The sequence below is a fragment of the Cyprinodon tularosa genome, unplaced genomic scaffold, assembly GCF_016077235.1.
Source record: "Cyprinodon tularosa strain WSP-4 unplaced genomic scaffold, ASM1607723v1 ctg322, whole genome shotgun sequence".
NCBI lineage: Eukaryota > Metazoa > Chordata > Actinopteri > Cyprinodontiformes > Cyprinodontidae > Cyprinodon > Cyprinodon tularosa.
The window spans coordinates 26,481-45,278 of NW_024039033.1; the positions used below are offsets into that span (position 1 = coordinate 26,481).

The following is an 18,798-nucleotide window of genomic DNA, read 5'->3' on the forward strand; positions in this document are numbered from 1 at the left end:
AACAATGAAGAGGGAGTTGAAGCTGAAGCGCAGTCTGAGGATGAAGGATACTGGAGTGCCTGAGGAAGATGTGGAATACATTGACACTGCAGCTCTGCTGCATGATGATGATGATTTTGAATTCCATCTGCCAAGACACCAACGCTGTTCTTGTCATATCCAAAACCTCATGGCCAATGAAGACTCTACAAAAGCAAACTCCAGTGATGCATACAAGAAGCTGCACCATGCAACGTTTGCCAAGTATTATGGCCTCTGGAACAAATGTGGAAGATCCACACTTGCAGCATTGATGGTCGAGAATGTCTGTTCTCCTTAACTTCTCTTCAACTGGGGTGTGGTGGGGGATCCCCCACTTAATACAGAATACTTACCTGCAGATTTTTTGGAACTTTTCTTTGTTTGGAGGGGGTATGGAAACTCCTTTTTAATTATATGTAAAATTATTTTCTTTTCTGTTGATTGAAAAGAATAACTTTTTTAGCATCATACCTATTTAATATGCAGTTTAACAAAATCGAAACATGAAAAAGTATGAAGTTCTGAAACATCTGTTTTGCTTTTAGGTTATTTTATTATAAACAAAAAACATAATCACATTTAGACAAATATATTGTAACTTACTTTTTCCATCACACACACCAAAATGGTGCAGCATACAAAGTTTTCAGATATGTAGTCATTTTAATTAATTAATTTTTTGAATTATTTCATTAAAATTAAACATCCATTAGTTCAGAATTAAACTTCTAGTGTTAAAAAGACCAAATATAGGGACATCTTCCAAAGACTTCAACATTTTAGACCACAAAAAGTAACTGCATAGTCTTCCGATAAAGGTTTCTCCAGGTATGGTGTAAGACAGACCCCTACAGGAGAGCCTTCCTGCCTACAGCTAATAAGATCAACCACATGTTGAATAAACCTACAAGTGTTACATCAATGTTTAATATCCCTTGTGGATCAATTAAGCATCTTTTTTTAAATAAGAATTGAATTTAAATAATGTCTACAAATGTATTTTGGACCCTAAATATTGTTTTTTAACATCACCAAGTAAATAAATCTATATGATGAGGAGGGAAAGAATTCTTGGTGAAAAGCATTAAAATGTTAAAGATTAATGCCTCAGTGTCTGTTTTTGCATATCTACAAAGAAATACCTAATGGAACTGTGTATATATTCACATTCTAATAGCAGCATAAACCAAAAACAGGTTAACATATAAGCACTACAAAGCTATAACTGAGAGAGGTGATTTATAGACTGACTCAGTTCATTATAGACACAGTGGTTTGTTTAGCTCTGAAAACATAATTTTAGACTAAAGAAAAAAGGTTTATGCAGTTGATAAATTCCTCATGACATCAATATTTAATTTGCAGACAAAGCAGGAATACAATAGTTCCTTATATATATGATATCAGGTATTGCTGGCTGTAACGGAAAAACTTAAACAATTTAAGATTAGTCAGGGTGATCATTTTGGATTCATATGATGGTTGTTGTTTTTTTGTTTTTGTTTTTGCATGTAAATACACCAGTTATGCTAAGTAAGTGATTCTCTTTGTTTTATTTGTCTCAAACACCAGTTTATGAAAAATTAGTCCTACAGTACCTTTTCAAACTGTTAATTTGTTTTTGCATTGTAATAGGAATTATACAAAATCAGCATTAGACTTGGAAGTCTAATCTTTTCACTTACCAGCCATATTCCTGATTTTGGTGAGGATCAAATTTCTTCTTTTTAAATAAGAATATAATCTCCAAGTAGGCTCCCTCTGTGATAAAAAAAAAATGTCAGGTACAGATATCAAAACAACAACAAGGCGTGCTTCATAGGAAAACAAAATATAAAACCAGACAATTAAAAGCACAGGCGTAACTTTAAGAAGGACTGGTGTGGACACAATGGCGTAACGACACAACAATAGACCTGTAAGCAACAATATCTGGGTAGGCCCCATATGAAGTACAATGCTCTGGATTACCCATAATTCGAAGTCATAGTGTAAAAATACTCAAATACATTGTTCTTTTAAGATCTTTATTGCAGTTTGAAACATATTATATGAGCATATTTTTTCCCAACCGTCTACAGGTGCTGGTCATAAAATTAGAATATCATGAAAAAGTAGATTGATTTCAGTAATTCCATTTAAAAAGTGAAACTTGTATATTATATTCATACATTACATACAAACTCATATATTTCAGATGTTTATTTTGTTTAATTTTGATGATTACAAATGACAACAAATGAAAATCTCAAATTCATCATATCAGAAAATTAGAATATTGTGAAAAGGTTCAAAATTGATGGCCCCTGGTGCCACACTCTAATCAGCTAATTAACTCAAACCACCTGCAAAAGCCTTTAAATGGTCTTTCAGTCTAGTTCTATAGGCTACACAATCATGGGGAAGACTGCTGACTTGACAGTTGTCCAAAAGACGACCATCGACACCTTGCACAAGGAGGGCAAGACACAAAAGGTCATCGCTAAAGAGGCTGGCTGTTCACAGAGCTCAGTGTCCAAGCACATTAATAGAGAGGCGAAGGGAAGGAAAAGATGTGGTCGAAAAAAGTGTACAAGCAAGAGAGATAACCGCACCCTGGAGAGGATTGTGAAACAAAACCCATTCAAAAAATGTGGGGGAGATTCACAAAGAGTGGACTGCAGCTGGAGTGAGTGCTTCAAGAACCACCACACACAGACGTATGAAAGACATGGGTTTCTGCTGTCGCATTCCTTGTGTCAAGCCACTCTTGAACCACAGACAGCGTCAGAAGCGTCTTGCCTGGGCTAAAGAGAAACAGGACTGGACTGCTGGTGAGTGGTCCAAAGTCATGTTCTCTGATGAAAGTAAATTTTGCATTTCCTTTGGAAATCAAGGTCCCAGAGTCTGGAGGAAAAGAAGAGAGGCACTTCATCCACGTTGCTTGAAGTCCAGTGTAAAGTTTCCACAGTCAGTGATGGTTTGGGGTGCCATGTCATCTGCTGGTGTTGGTCCATTGTGTTTTCTGAGGTCCAGGGTCAACGCAGCCACATACCAGGAAGTTTTAGAGCACTTCATGCTTCCTGCAGCTGACCAACTTTTTGGAGATGCAGATTTCATTTTCCAACAGGACTTGGCACCTGCACACAGTGCCAAAGCTACCAGTACCTGGTTGAAGGACCATGGTATCCCTGTTCTTAATTGGCCAGCAAACTCTCCTGACCTTAACCCCATAGAAAATCTATGGGGTATTGTGAAGAAGAAGATGCAATACACCAGACCCAACAATTCAGAAGAGCTAAAAGCCACTATTAGAGCAACCTGGGCTATCATAACACCTGAGCAGTGCCACAGACTGATCGACTCCATGCCACGCCGCATTGCTGCAGTAATACAGGCCAAAGGAGGCCCAACTAAATACTGAGTGCTGTACATGCTCATACTTTTCATGTTCATACTTTTCAGTTGGCCAACATTTCTATAAATCCTTTGTTTTTATTGGTCTTCAGTAATATTCTAATTTTCTGATATGATGAATTTGAGATTTTCATTTGTTGTCATTTGTAATCATCAAAATTAAACAAAATAAACATCTGAAATATATGAGTTTGTATGTAATGTATGAATATAATATACAAGTTTCACTTTTTAAATGGAATTACTGAAATCAATCTACTTTTTCATGATATTCTAATTTTATGACCAGCACCTGTAATGAACTATATACAGTTATTAAGATAGCCATTAAAAGTACCACTGTCTGCTTTGCTATTGGTGTCGTGTTTAAATGGCTCACCATCATGTTGAATTCTGGCATATCTTGGGGTATAAATAAGGTCTGGTCAGTCATCTTAAAATCAGATGGGTTTTAAGAGGAATTTTTCGCACCATTATATCTGCAATCAGACGACCTATTCCACAATTATGAAGGGGGCCTACTGTACCAGGTGTCCGTGACCCCCAAGAGGTTGGGGGCCCGTAAGCAACTGCAGTCTCTTCTTACCGATATTTACACCATTGTGTGGACATGTCGCCACCAATAATTTCCTCTTTTTTTTCCCCTTTCCACTAATTTACTTTAGTCAAAGATAACAGAGGTTGGGTGCAGCCATGGGCGTAGGTTTGCATAGGGACCATAGGGACATGTCCCTACCAAAATTTTGAACCGACCTAATTGTCCCTACCAATAATTGGATGTGAGCAACATGTTTATAATATACAGCAGTAGTTGTTGCAGCAGTAGCTTCTTTTCCTCTCGCAGCTCCTCTGCCTGGTCTCTCCTGTCCCTCTCATGTAGCAGTGCATGGAACTGTGCTGCGCTGTTTAACTCCACACTCATTGGTTTTTCTGCCTTAAGTTCCGCCTTCTCTCTCTCTGATAGGCTGTTTTCTAGTCCGCGTGTGCTTGGAGCACAACATTGAAAATTTATTCACACTAGAATGCAGCGGTTACTACAATTAATATTAGGCTACAAAACTAGTCCCAATAAAAAAAAAAAAATGAATATCATGTACACTAAAAAAAAAAACCTTTTTTTTTCTTTTATAAAACGAAATATTCTGAGTCAGCCAGGAGTTCTGAAAACTGCTGGAAAAATGGGCAAATAAAGGCTGTAAGCAGGGGCGTGCACACATAGACACTAGGTGGTGCTAAAGCACTAGGAAGTTTGCCCTCTATCAAAGAAAATGCCCTTTTGAAACTCGTTTTTTTTTTTTTATTATTATTAATATTATTAAGATTTTACTGAGGTCGGTTTTGAAATGATCTTTTGAAAACCTGAGCCATTAAAAACGACTGAAACAATGCCCCGAAATGACCGACCTACTTGCGCACACCCGACCAGCCTCTCTCTCTTCCTTTGTCACGTGAACTCGCTCGGTCGCCCGCAGGGCATGCCAGATGCGCAGCATCATAGCAGTTTTCAGATAGCAGGAACGGTCGCTGACAGGCTGCTTCTCCCGTGCCCCATTAGCCAGGTAATATACAGATCAAGCAGAATCATTTTGTTGTGCATTAAAATATCTCATTCAGCAGCACCAAACACGCATTTTGCCGACTGGTCACCAGATAAACTAGTTGTCTCCTTGTAAGATGCCAATTTACCTTTTATATTTTGTATCCATATTTTTTATCTTAAGTGTATACATTAGTCTATTTTATTGCATGATGTATACCCACAGTTTTTAGATATTTTTATAATTTTATTTACCTATTCCATATTATATGTTTCATGTTGCACGATTGTACCATAAAAAATCCTAGTTTGTGAACTCCTTCACTAACAATGGCAATAAACCTGATTCTGATTCTGAAAGTTTTACACTGTAGCCCAAGTCAATGACAGATAACGTGAGGACGACCACATAGGCTACAAATAATTTTGGTAGAGTTTGCAATTGCAAATACGGAAGAGGATTAGGGCTACTGAAAAAAAAAAAAAAATAAGTTAACTGATTTTTAAATTTTATTTCAGTTTAGTATGGGAAAAAAGTCAGAATGCTGACTTTAATCTCATAATTCTAACTTTTTTCTCATAATTCTGACTTTTTGCTGAGAATTCTGACTTTTTGCTCAGTATTCTGACTTTAATCTCAGAATTCTGACAATAAAAAAGTCAGAATTCTGACTTTTTTCCCATGTTAAACTGAAATAAAATTTAAAAATCAGTTAACTTTTTTTTTCAGTGGCCCTAATCCTTCCATACAAATCTATGTGTTAAGACAAACGTTTTCGGTTGTATAGGTTTTGTTAGGCAACATAAATTAACACATTTTGGTCTCTTTATTGTCTTAATTGTATATTGATTTAGTAATTGCAGCACAATGCCAAAAAAGGAGGGTTAATCTTATTGAAAAATCTTAAAAGCTGTTCACATTTTATTTTTAAGTGGTTTGTGCAGCAGGTATTAAAATAGCTATTATTTTGTAGGCTACCATAAGTCATATCCACGTGACAAGACTTCCAGTCATGTTGCCCTAATAGCCCATTATTTAAACTAATGTGGCATATTTGTTAAAGCTATTATTATTATTATTATTATTATTATTATTATTATTATTATTATTATTATTATTATTATTATCATCATTATTATTGTCATGATGGTTATTATTAATATATTGTAGCCAGTCACAGCAGGGAAGCTCTATACCATCAACATATAACAGGACAGGAGATGAGGAAGAGTTCAGGGAAGACACAGAGACAGAAAAAGACCAGGATGAGGGAGAACAGCAGGATGAGGGAAAACAGGGAGATGAGCCAGATGAAAGAAGTATGCTTTAGTCTGTTCTGTTGGTGATGTGACTTTTTTCCATTGAAAACTCACGTTTAGAGAATGTTACAAATAAAAGTCAAATTTCATTCAACATGCGTTTATTTTTTTTTATAATTAAGTGTTACACGTGCGCTAAAAAGTGCCCCCCCCCCCCCCCCCTCCTGAGCACCTGCCCCCCAAAATGTCTGTGCATGCCTCTGGCTGTAAGCATCAACATTTCTGATTCTTAGCCACAGCCAACTAAAAAAGAAAATGTGAGGGTTTCCTTTTTATCGATATTTAGTTGATATTACTGTTTTCATTTTTTTGTTTTTATTTTTACAATTTTGATATAATAACTGATCTAAGTGGGTTGTTCTGTGGGGAAAGGCACATTTTACATTTATATTATATTTTAGAGTCTCTATTCTCCAGTTAATGATGAATCACTTACTCAATTAGTTGACGATTATTGAAATAATCAATTAATATGATTCATTTTTTTCAGCCCCAGATGAAATACATGAAATGTGCGACACAGAGTAACTACAGCCCAGATGTTCAACTTTTATAGTGAAGTTAATACTTTAATGAATGTATTATTTTGCTTGATACAGAGAGAGCATAGTAGGTAAAAATATAAGAGTGGGGTTTAACTCTGCACAATTCTATATCTTCAAAAGAAAATACTGTATTTACCTTCTCTCTTAGTCGTTCAAATGAAACCGTTTTTAAAGTGGAAAACAGTCCTAATTCCACATTCATCAGAGCCGGTGATACTTCAAACATTGATAAACAGCATCTAATGAGTGTAGTGCTTATAACATTTTTATTAATGGAGCAAAATGTTGCTTTTCTCTTTTAACAATGAATTCCTCTTATCAGTACGGATGCTCACATCGAGCATAAAAAAGGGCATGCATATTGCATAGCACCAATGACACCAGACCAATAGTGTCCCCACCAAAGTTCAAATCAAACCTACGCCCTTGGGTGCAGCTATCTGTGTTCAGAGTGTTTTCATTCTGCTCCCGTGTCCCTCCTCTTGGTGTAACATCATCCATTCTGTCGCTTTGAGACATCTGATTTGCCGACGCATTTCCCTGCGTACCAAGTAGCTAAATGGTTGAAGGAGAGACACACAGCAGCACTCAGTGATTATTAACCAACAGCTACTTTGATCTTTAAGTAAAAGTTAGGAGACGGGTTGGTTAAAAACATCAAACCACTGAAAAATATGTTTGTTTGACATACAGAGCTTTTTCAGCTAAAACTGGCAACAAATTGTAAGTTTATACAAGTTAGTATTATAATGCAAGAAGCTTGAGAAAACATAGTTTGTTTTTCTTTACTAGTTAAAAAAATCTGGACTTCTCAGAGGACCATGACTCCCAGTTAAAGGTTCAAATTAATATGTTTTGTTATTGTACAGACATAATCAGACTACAGAGCTCCCACATATCTTGAAATTCATCATTATTTTGGTAAAGAGGTTCAGAAATCTTTTTAAACGGAGCACAGAGAGAAAGCAGATTTAAAGGTGAAACAGATTTACTGGGATATGCAACATGCAATAAAATATATCTCCAAGTTTACCAGAACGTTTACAAGAAAAAAAACATGCTAAGCTATATTTAAACTGAAGCACACCCATATTTTTCTGGATGGATGGAATTGAGATTGTACTTCTAGGAATGCATGATACAGGTGCTGGTCATAAAATTAGAATATCATGAAAAAGTAGATTGATTTCAGTAATTCCATTTAAAAAGTGAAACTTGTATATTATATTCATACATTACATACAAACTCATATATTTCAGATGTTTATTTTGTTTAATTTTGATGATTACAAATGACAACAAATGAAAATCTCAAATTCATCATATCAGAAAATTAGAATATTACTGAAGACCAATAAAAACAAAGGATTTATAGAAATGTTGGCCAACTGAAAAGTATGAACATGAAAAGTATGAGCATGTACAGCACTCAGTATTTAGTTGGGCCTCCTTTGGCCTGTATTACTGCAGCAATGCGGCGTGGCATGGAGTCGATCAGTCTGTGGCACTGCTCAGGTGTTATGATAGCCCAGGTTGCTCTAATAGTGGCTTTTAGCTCTTCTGAATTGTTGGGTCTGGTGTATTGCATCTTCTTCTTCACAATACCCCATAGATTTTCTATGGGGTTAAGGTCAGGAGAGTTTGCTGGCCAATTAAGAACAGGGATACCATGGTCCTTCAACCAGGTACTGGTAGCTTTGGCACTGTGTGCAGGTGCCAAGTCCTGTTGGAAAATGAAATCTGCATCTCCAAAAAGTTGGTCAGCTGCAGGAAGCATGAAGTGCTCTAAAACTTCCTGGTATGTGGCTGCGTTGACCCTGGACCTCAGAAAACACAATGGACCAACACCAGCAGATGACATGGCACCCCAAACCATCACTGACTGTGGAAACTTTACACTGGACTTCAAGCAACGTGGATGAAGTGCCTCTCTTCTTTTCCTCCAGACTCTGGGACCTTGATTTCCAAAGGAAATGCAAAATTTACTTTCATCAGAGAACATGACTTTGGACCACTCACCAGCAGTCCAGTCCTGTTTCTCTTTAGCCCAGGCAAGACGCTTCTGACGCTGTCTGTGGTTCAAGAGTGGCTTGACACAAGGAATGCGACAGCAGAAACCCATGTCTTTCATACGTCTGTGTGTGGTGGTTCTTGAAGCACTCACTCCAGCTGCAGTCCACTCTTTGTGAATCTCCCCCACATTTTTGTTCTTTTCAGTTGGCCAACATTTCTATAAATCCTTTGTTTTTATTGGTCTTCAGTAATATTCTAATTTTCTGATATGATGAATTTGAGATTTTCATTTGTTGTCATTTGTAATCATCAAAATTAAACAAAATAAACATCTGAAATATATGAGTTTGTATGTAATGTATGAATATAATATACAAGTTTCACTTTTTAAATGGAATTACTGAAATCAATCTACTTTTTCATGATATTCTAATTTTATGACCAGCACCTGTATATGTTTGAGCTCATTTTTGGAAAACACAAAAACCTAGTGAAGGCGTCCGGGTGGGGTAACTGTAGGAAAATCCGCCCCCCTTAGAGTGTCCCCACCAACTTTCATCACAAGGTTACACCTTTGATTAAAAGAAAGAGGCCCCAACAGATTTTGCCCTGGGCCGCGTTAAACGCTGATCTGCCCCTGGTAGCAGTCTTCAAGCTGCAGCGCAGATGTGATTTTTTTTATTTTTTTATCTTTTTCTGCTTTTTGCATGTACCTCTTTCTTAACAGCTAATTTTTTTTTTTTTTTTGCTTTAAATCTTAAATAATAACCAATCAACCCAGAGTTAGTACATCCCAGCATTTTATTTTTTTTTCTTCTTTTTCTTCAAAGCTTCAACTTCAGGTGAGAAGATTCAGATTTAAAGGTGAAAAACTTTAGTGGTTCTGAATGGATGTACTTTGACCAGACTGTTATAGCAATGAATTTTATGGTTGGTGTAACTAGACTGTTTAAAGGTTAACACTGAACCTAAAGATGAGTTCAAAGGGTTTCTGCAAAGGTTTAAAACCACCGGTCGGACACCAGCTTTGATCTTCGATCATCTGAAGGAGTTTAGAGGAGATACTTTATACAGTAAGGTGCGCAGGAATTGTTTTGTGGTAAATTAAACTTTTTAACGAAGTTGTATCCTGTTACGCCTGTTAGCCAACACATAAATATCCAGACTATTAGCTAGATGGAAAAGGGGGGGAAAAACTGTTTTTCACGTTGTTCTACAGTCCGAATCAATGTTATATCGTCTTTTTTTTTTTAAACAAAAACCTGATTAATCCGATTAATATTTTCGTTAACCTGCTAGCTAAATAAACAGCCCAGCTCAGGCTAGCTTGAACAGAACTTTTAGCCTTTTAAGCCATTTCTTTCATGATTGTATGGTATACTTAGGCCACTGTGACTCTATTTTATTTATATATTATATTCTCCTCCCTATGGCAACACTATTATTGGCTCTAATGAGTTATCTCCTGCACAGCCTGGTTCTGTTTAGCTTTGCTTAAAGGCTGCAGTGCTAGCAACGATGTTACCTAGCAGAGCTGCTAGAGATCACATAACAATTAATGTCACTAAAAGTGCTGTAAATGATCATCTGATTGTGAACTTTTATTGTCTGACGTTAAAAAAAGTCTCCAAAGAAGAATCCAAGAGGACTGCTTCTAAAGACACCTTAATACAAAAGAGAAAACTAATAAAGTGTATTAAATAAAATAAATAAAATCCTAAATGACCCTGTAATCTTTACAATAGTTAGATACAATAGTTAGATTAGGATTGTCAAATCTGTTTTATACATTTAGGTGGAGGTAATCTGGCTATGTACAAGTAAACCAGAATATATTGTCATTTATTGCTTGAGAAGAGGATTATTTTTGTTGTGATGCTTTTAGGCTGGTTATTACTGTGTAGTTGAAAGGCTTGCCAGTTTTACTATTCATGGTGCCAAGGTATGGAAAAGGCATCTGTGGGTTGAGCGGCAGTGATTGTGATTTGCTTAGATGATTTGTTAGGTCAATTATCAATGAAGATGTGTGAGTTTATTAGAGCTTGGAATTGGCTGCCTGTTGCATGTCTGAACTGATTAGAACAGTTCCTCTGTCTAGATATATAATAATCAGTTGTATGTGGCAAAGATTTGGAAATGGAATGAGAGCAGAGTCCTTCAGCTAAGTGTAATATTTTTATAAGGCTGGAGCCTTGGATGTCTAATCATCTGCTAATGTGCATGATGTAAAATATGATGATGTGTCACTCTGGAGGTGTATATAAATGCCTTTTTAATTGTTAATCGGAGCCACTTCCTGAGAAGTGAGCCCAGAGGTGAGCAGCTGCCTTCTGTACATTCTAAGAAATTTCTCTGATCTGAGTAAAATTACAATTCTATCAGAATCTGTTGTCATGTCTCCTGGTTATTTAATACATATAAGTTATGAAGTGTTATTTAAAGGTTTTGTCCCGAGTGATCTCTTTTCAGGGAAAAGAACCAGAGAGATCAGGGTGCATACATCTTTAACAGATTGAAGTTTGGAGAAATTGAAGTTTAATCTAAGTGTATTCAAAGCTGTTAGGTTTCATCTGCTTAAATCAGGGTTTCCTGCAACTATATGTGTCCTTGGTCCAACACATTTAAATCAAGTAAATGGATGATTGAGAGGACTATGAAGTTGAGTTGACTGCATACTGATGAGGTCATGACATTTGATTTAGATGAGTTGGATCTAATCTAGAAGTTGCATGATACTGGTCCTTATTAACTGGAATTACTCACACAAATACTGGCTTAAACAGACCAGAGTTCATTTACTCTCCTTGGTACAGACTTATCTGCAGGTGTGAATACATTTAAGTGAGTCGTGTTTTGGAGCGATTTTCTGCTTCCCTGGTGCGGTTCGCTCCTGGTCTAAAAATGAACAGGCCTCGATCCGACCCAATTACAGAGTTAAACTTATGTTTGGACTTTACAAGCCATCATAGCAGTAAACATCATGCTGAAATCATTCCTGATCTTTTTTCTGATCGACTTCTGCCCGCGTGCAGCGAGTCTCCTGCTGTATTCTTCGATAGTGTTTCCAAATTAGCAATAAAACATCTGCACAGAATTAGCTGCTCTTCGCTCTCTCTGTAATTTTGCATCTCTAATAAAAGCGGAAATGTGCCAAAGATAGGTGCTGCATAAAAGAACATGTAAGTTTTCCTCCAGCATGTGCTCTGTCTCATCTGAGTTATTTCTGTCCAGTGAGAGCAACAATCGTAACATGTTAGGCTTTGCTATAAATTATAGCTCACTTACAAAAAGAACAGCATAAAGGTAAAACAAAACAAGCAGAAAACATCAAGTTTTCTTTTTTTTTTTTTTAAGATCAAACAAGTTGATCAAATATCTTTCCTGGTGTAAATACAAAATAAGTCTCAGTAGTGTGTTGGCACCTCCTCCTCCTCGTGCTGCTTCAAGGCCTTATTTACTTATCTTTTTTTTTTTCACTTTTCGTATAACAGACAATAGCATGACCAAATGTTTTAATGAATTATATAATTTCCTGCTTATTTTCTTTCCAGATTTTACAAAAAAAGGTCAAGTGTACTCATATTTAAAATACCCTTTAAAGGCATCACTATTTAACAGAAAACTGTTGCAATGTGTTAAAAATATACATCATTTTTTGATAAAACTTTGGAAGTGAAGGGTTAATATTCTAAAACGGCTGCTTTCGCTGGTAAAATGTGTAACTGTGTCATACTTCTCTTTTCTGTTTCCTTTAGTTCCCTGATCATGCAGCCTTTGATCCGCCGGTACCGTCCGTCAGATAAAGACACAGTGCGGCGCTTGTTCAGCGCTGGCCTCATGGAGCACATCGGCCCATGTTTTCAGAATGCTATGACCAGCCCTCTGTGCTTCACTATCACCCTGTCTATAGGGTTGGTTAGTTACCTCCTTGGCTCTTTGATTATAGCTTTGCTGCTGCTAGCAGCCTGGGTGATATTCATCTACTGCTGCTGCCATCATGTATATGCTGGGTATATCACCAAGAGACTCCAGACAGACATGCAAGACATCGTCGGGAACTACCTAAGCGGACCAGATGACTGTTTCTGGGTGGCAGAGGCGGAGGTCGATGGAGCGGCACAGGTTATAGGGATGGTGGCTGCGAAGTGTATAGCGAATGGGAATGAGAAATATGGTGAAATGTTCAGAATGAGTATCTCACCAAAGTGCAGAGGGATGGGACTGGGCCGCAGGATGACTCAGATTGTGATTGATTTCTGTAAGGAGCGAGGCTTCTCCAAAGTATTGCTGGAGACCAGCTCCACCCAGGTGGCTGCTGTGACTCTGTACAAGAAGCTGGGCTTTAAAGTTTTCTTCTCACACAAAGATGCACACATACCTTCGTGTCTGCTTTCCTTGGTCCAAGTCGAAATTTTGAAAATGGAAAAGAAATTATGAAGCTCCATTTTGTGCCTTTATATCTCTTGAACTCAGCTGTTTTATTTGTTGACTTTTTAGCATTAAACACTCTTTACGCTAAGCCCTAACAACAGGATTTTGGTTGATCAGGGGCCCAATGGTAAAACAGGACTGTATGACACTGTGATCGAAAGGAAAATCATAACAGTAGTTAATATTTTGGGGTGTGAGGAGATACAATTCCAATATTGGACACAAAAACTGTATCTGTGTGGAGAAAATAAGTGTTTTTTGCATTTTGTTTTACATAAAGGAGAGGATTTTTTAAATCATTTTTTAGTCTGTTGATGCATCCATGTCATGTTTTCGTTCATAGATGTTTATCATGTTGGCGAATACTATTGTAATGATTACAGATGGTTATTTCAGATTAAATAAAAGTATAAGTTCTTGTTATCAGTTAAAGTCATTATGTAAACACTTAAATGATTAAGCCATAACAATCCTAAGAGTTTATTTCACTCCACCTATTGAAAATTTGATTTTTAAATGTTCCTGTGATTGTTTCTTTGACATTTTTTTTTCTCCACAAAATAAAGATGGTGCATTTTTATATGAATTAATGCTTCTTTTTTTTGTTAACATTATTTTAATAATGTCAGAAATACTTGCAATCAATTCAATTAAACACCTCCATTCAACATTGGTCGCTCTACCTGTTCCGCCCCGAAACTAAAGTTTATAACGTTCCTTTGAAATTATTGCTCAATTAAAATTTAATTCAGCAAACAATTCCATGCAAGTTATTAAAAAAAGAAGATATTAAAAGGGTTGCACCACTTGGTTTTAATCTTAGCAACTAGCGTCATTCCATTTCTGACAAGTTTCCGATGTTTCAGCTTTGAGCAATATTGACTGATGCTATTATAAGCACAAATCGTTATTTACTTTTATTACTTATGTTGTAAAGTAAAACATTAGAAAAGCCTTGATCAAGTGACATTACTCAAACAGAGAATAATAGACAAAATAGGTAAAACAACCGAACCATTTATTATTATTCACAAAAGTTAATCAGAAGTACGGTGTTTCTATCAGCATGCAAATATCGGAGATTTTAAATTAGTTTTTTTGGCTGATATCGGTTTGATATCAGATGTCGGACCAGGACATCCCTTTTATTAACAGTTGGAGCTGCTTGTGATAAGTCATGTGAGTTTTTCTTTAAATAAGAGACACATTTCAGAAAATTAAACATTGATTCTAAAGATTTTAATAAGTTTTTATATCAAATTTGTGTTTTTGGAGAATTTGACATGAAGGTTCTCTGGGGTAGGGATGGGCAGTTATAAATATCATTTGGTCAGAAATGATTAAATAACAAGATTGGAGATCCTCATTCAAATAGCATGTATTAATCATTGAGATGGAGAACAGATACAGTCTGTCTGACAATGTTCTGGTCAGACAAATGATTTTACTTCTTAACGCTGAAGTAAAAAGCTGGGAGGGTTAATAAAGAAAAGAAGGCAAGGAGGAGTAGGTGGAAAACTATTTTTTTCCAAAAATAGAAAGTTGTTGTCATTAAAATAAACCACATTATGATGTTAGCAAAACCTAAAAACTAAAGGTTTTCCGCAGATCAGAGGTTCCCAAACTTTTCAGCTTCTGACCCACAAAATGGGACCAAAGTCGCATGACTCATGACCCAAATTATTGGTTAGATATACATACGTCTTCAATTAACTATGGGTTTAAAGATAACATCAACAAAGAATTCAATTCAATTCAGTTTATTTCTATATTCACAATACATGTCATTCAAGGCACTTTACAGTTCATCCGGATCATACAGTCAGATTGATTCAAAGTTTTCTAAGGAAAACCAGTTGATTGCATTGACTCATTGACTCAAATGCAATCCCTCACACTAAGCATGCTTGTAGCGATAGTGGAGAGCAAAAACTCCATTTTAACAGGAAAAACCTCCAGCAGAACCAGGCAAGAAGCTGGTTTTATCGATTTTAAGTGAGGTTTTTATACGTTTAGGCACTTTAACATTAATGGCTATTATTAAGTTTAATTTCTGTAGACGATCTCAACACCCAAAGTGTACAGTAGCTTGACTCTAACTTTGGGAGTCAGTACCTTACAGGTGCTGGTCATAAAATTAGAATATCATGAAAAAGTAGATTGATTTCAGTAATTCCATTTAAAAAGTGAAACTTGTATATTATATTCATACATTACATACTGTACAAACTCATATATTTCAGATGTTTATTTTGTTTAATTTTGATGATTACAAATGACAACAAATGAAAATCTCAAATTCATCATATCAGAAAATTAGAATATTGTGAAAAGGTTCAAAATTGATGGCCCCTGGTGCCACACTCTAATCAGCTAATTAACTCAAACCACCTGCAAAAGCCTTTAAATGGTCTTTCAGTCTAGTTCTATAGGCTACACAATCATGGGGAAGACTGCTGACTTGACAGTTGTCCAAAAGACGACCATCGACACCTTGCACAAGGAGGGCAAGACACAAAAGGTCATCGCTAAAGAGGCTGGCTGTTCACAGAGCTCAGTGTCCAAGCACATTAATAGAGAGGCGAAGGGAAGGAAAAGATGTGGTCGAAAAAAGTGTACAAGCAAGAGAGATAACCACACCCTGGAGAGGGTTGTGAAACAAAACCCATTCAAAAATGTGGGGGAGATTCACAAAGAGTGGACTGCAGCTGGAGTGAGTGCTTCAAGAACCACCACACACAGACGTATGAAAGACATGGGTTTCTGCTGTCGCATTCCTTGTGTCAAGCCACTCTTGAACCACAGACAGCGTCAGAAGCGTCTTGCCTGGGCTAAAGAGAAACAGGACTGGACTGCTGGTGAGTGGTCCAAAGTCATGTTCTCTGATGAATAGGGATGGGAATCGAAAACCGGTTCCTGTTAAGAACCGGTTCCGTATTTTCCGATTCCATGGCATCGTTTGGCAGCTCACTGAACGATTCTTTTTTCGATTCCCGCAGCACCAGAGCCTAGAGCGCCGGCTCTGGGGAGCACGACTTACGTCACGTTTTTTACGTAAGTTACGTAAGTTACGCAAGTTACGCAAGTTGGAAGAACTATTCGCGGAGGAAGACAACGAGCTGCGGTCACTTTGTGAATCAAAGCCCCGTCTTTCCTTAGCCCAGAGGGTAGATCAGGAAATCCAGCTCTATAAAAGCTTGCCCTCCATCCCCTGCAGGGATAGCGCCACACTGTGGTGGTGGAACAAGCAAGATGTGCTGCCCTTGCTATCTGACTGGCTGAAAACTACCTCTGTGTGCAGGCTTCCTCCACCCCATCTGAGAGGGTGTTCTCCACGGCTGGAGACACCATAAGCCCTGAAAGATCCTGTATCCTTCCAGAAAAAGCAGATATGCTCATCTTTCTGCAAAAGAACTGTTAATTTTCCCTACTACTGTTTTATAATTAGTATTTTTTGTTATTTAAAATAGGTTATTATCCCATCATTTGTTATTAGACATTGTTGGTTATTAAGTTTGTTCTTGTATATTTATTTTTCATTTAAACACAGATGTTACTCCAGTTTCACATTTCCTGTGGACATCTTGATCTTGTTGAGTTTGTAAGATTGTGCAATAGTTAAGTAAACAAAGTTGATTCTGATAATCAAACTGTTTGTTCTCCTTTTTCCCCCAAATTGGAATCGAAAAAAGAATCGATAAAGAATCGAATCGTTTCATAGAATCGAAAAGGGAATCGGAATCGTGAAAATCTTTTCAATTCCCAACCCTACTGATGAAAGTAAATTTTGCATTTCCTTTGGAAATCAAGGTCCCAGAGTCTGGAGGAAAAGAAGAGAGGCACTTCATCCACGTTGCTTGAAGTCCAGTGTAAAGTTTCCACAGTCAGTGATGGTTTGGGGTGCCATGTCATCTGCTGGTGTTGGTCCATTGTGTTTTCTGAGGTCCAGGGTCAACGCAGCCACATACCAGGAAGTTTTAGAGCACTTCATGCTTCCTGCAGCTGACCAACTTTTTGGAGATGCAGATTTCATTTTCCAACAGGACTTGGCACCTGCACACAGTGCCAAAGCTACCAGTACCTGGTTGAAGGACCATGGTATCCCTGTTCTTAATTGGCCAGCAAACTCTCCTGACCTTAACCCCATAGAAAATCTATGGGGTATTGTGAATAAGAAGATGCAATACACCAGACCCAACAATTCAGAAGAGCTAAAAGCCACTATTAGAGCAACCTGGGCTATCATAACACCTGAGCAGTGCCACAGACTGATCGACTCCATGCCACGCCGCATTGCTGCAGTAATACAGGCCAAAGGAGGCCCAACTAAATACTGAGTGCTGTACATGCTCATACTTTTCATGTTCATACTTTTCAGTTGGCCAACATTTCTATAAATCCTTTGTTTTTATTGGTCTTCAGTAATATTCTAATTTTCTGATATGATGAATTTGAGATTTTCATTTGTTGTCATTTGTAATCATCAAAATTAAACAAAATAAACATCTGAAATATATGAGTTTGTATGTAATGTATGAATATAATATACAAGTTTCACTTTTTAAATGGAATTACTGAAATCAATCTACTTTTTCATGATATTCTAATTTTATGACCAGCACCTGTAGATTGCTGCTTTTCTTTGTTTACTGTTAATTTTTCTTTGCTGTTTTTTTAAACGTTACCTTTACTGTATCTTTGATTGTTAGCAAAGGTGTTTTTCCATGAAATTGTATTGTTACTGTTTATGGTTTCATGACAGCTTTAATGAAACCAGTAATATCCTTAGAAAGGCAATCCCAGCAATACCTTATTTTGTCAAAAACTGACCAGTTTATTGCTGCATTTATTTCTAACTCTTGAAGTCCTCAAGAGTAAACAGAAACTTACCATTTGTTTGATTAACTATTTTGCTCATGTTGGCTGCATAGCCTCAAATGTTATCCTTATTTCATAATGACTCCATTTCTGTGATTGCCATCTTGCTCCTCCTTCTTCAAGGTTTCTTCCTCCTCCACAAATCCTCCTCCCCTTTTCTACAAGGTTGACCTCGTTGTATTCAGTCTTGTAGTTAAAGTATGCACCTCTTTCCAGTCCTAGCCCACTGGTTTATACATTTATGTAAAGTAGAAGGTTCATGTTATTCAACCATAAGTGGCTGTGAAGTTGAGGCTTGGCATTGGTTGCAACTAATAGTTCACCAACCTCTCTTCACCTGTAACATAAGGTTCACCTGAGAAAATGTATTTATTTATACATGGAATACATTCTCATGGAAACACAATCAAGAAAATATCTTTAAAATCAATGTAGAACAACATGTTCAGTAATTTGGTGTGCAATTACATAAAAATGAAATGTAATTGTTGTATGGAAAGTGAGTATTCAGGCTGTATAGTATAATTTATATTGAAAGACGTGATATAATCCATGTAAAAGTCATCAAAAGCAAGTCAAAAGTGATGGATTTTTCAAATATCTGTATTTGCTCAATTGCTTTATGTCCAAAGAAGAAGAAAAAATGTCACTGGATGA

General features: G+C 36.9%; 1 protein-coding gene across 4 annotated transcripts; it reads left to right on the top strand.

The window, feature by feature from the left end:
• Positions 1-9,563: 9,563 nt before the first annotated feature.
• On the top strand, positions 9,564-13,689 carry nat8l2 (N-acetyltransferase 8-like 2). Of its 4 annotated transcripts, none has more exons than XM_038293202.1 (2): positions 9,564-9,674; positions 12,588-13,689. In XM_038293202.1, exon 2 carries the CDS (start codon positions 12,598-12,600, stop codon positions 13,267-13,269), a length of 672 nt encoding a protein of 223 aa, XP_038149130.1. In that variant the 5' UTR covers positions 9,564-9,674; positions 12,588-12,597; the 3' UTR covers positions 13,270-13,689. The 4 variants fall into 4 exon arrangements, with proteins under 4 accessions (XP_038149130.1, XP_038149132.1, XP_038149129.1 ...); XM_038293204.1 differs by lacking the exon at positions 9,564-9,674 and adding an exon at positions 9,728-9,931; XM_038293201.1 differs by lacking the exon at positions 9,564-9,674 and adding an exon at positions 9,728-9,905.
• Positions 13,690-18,798: the final 5,109 nt, after the last annotated feature.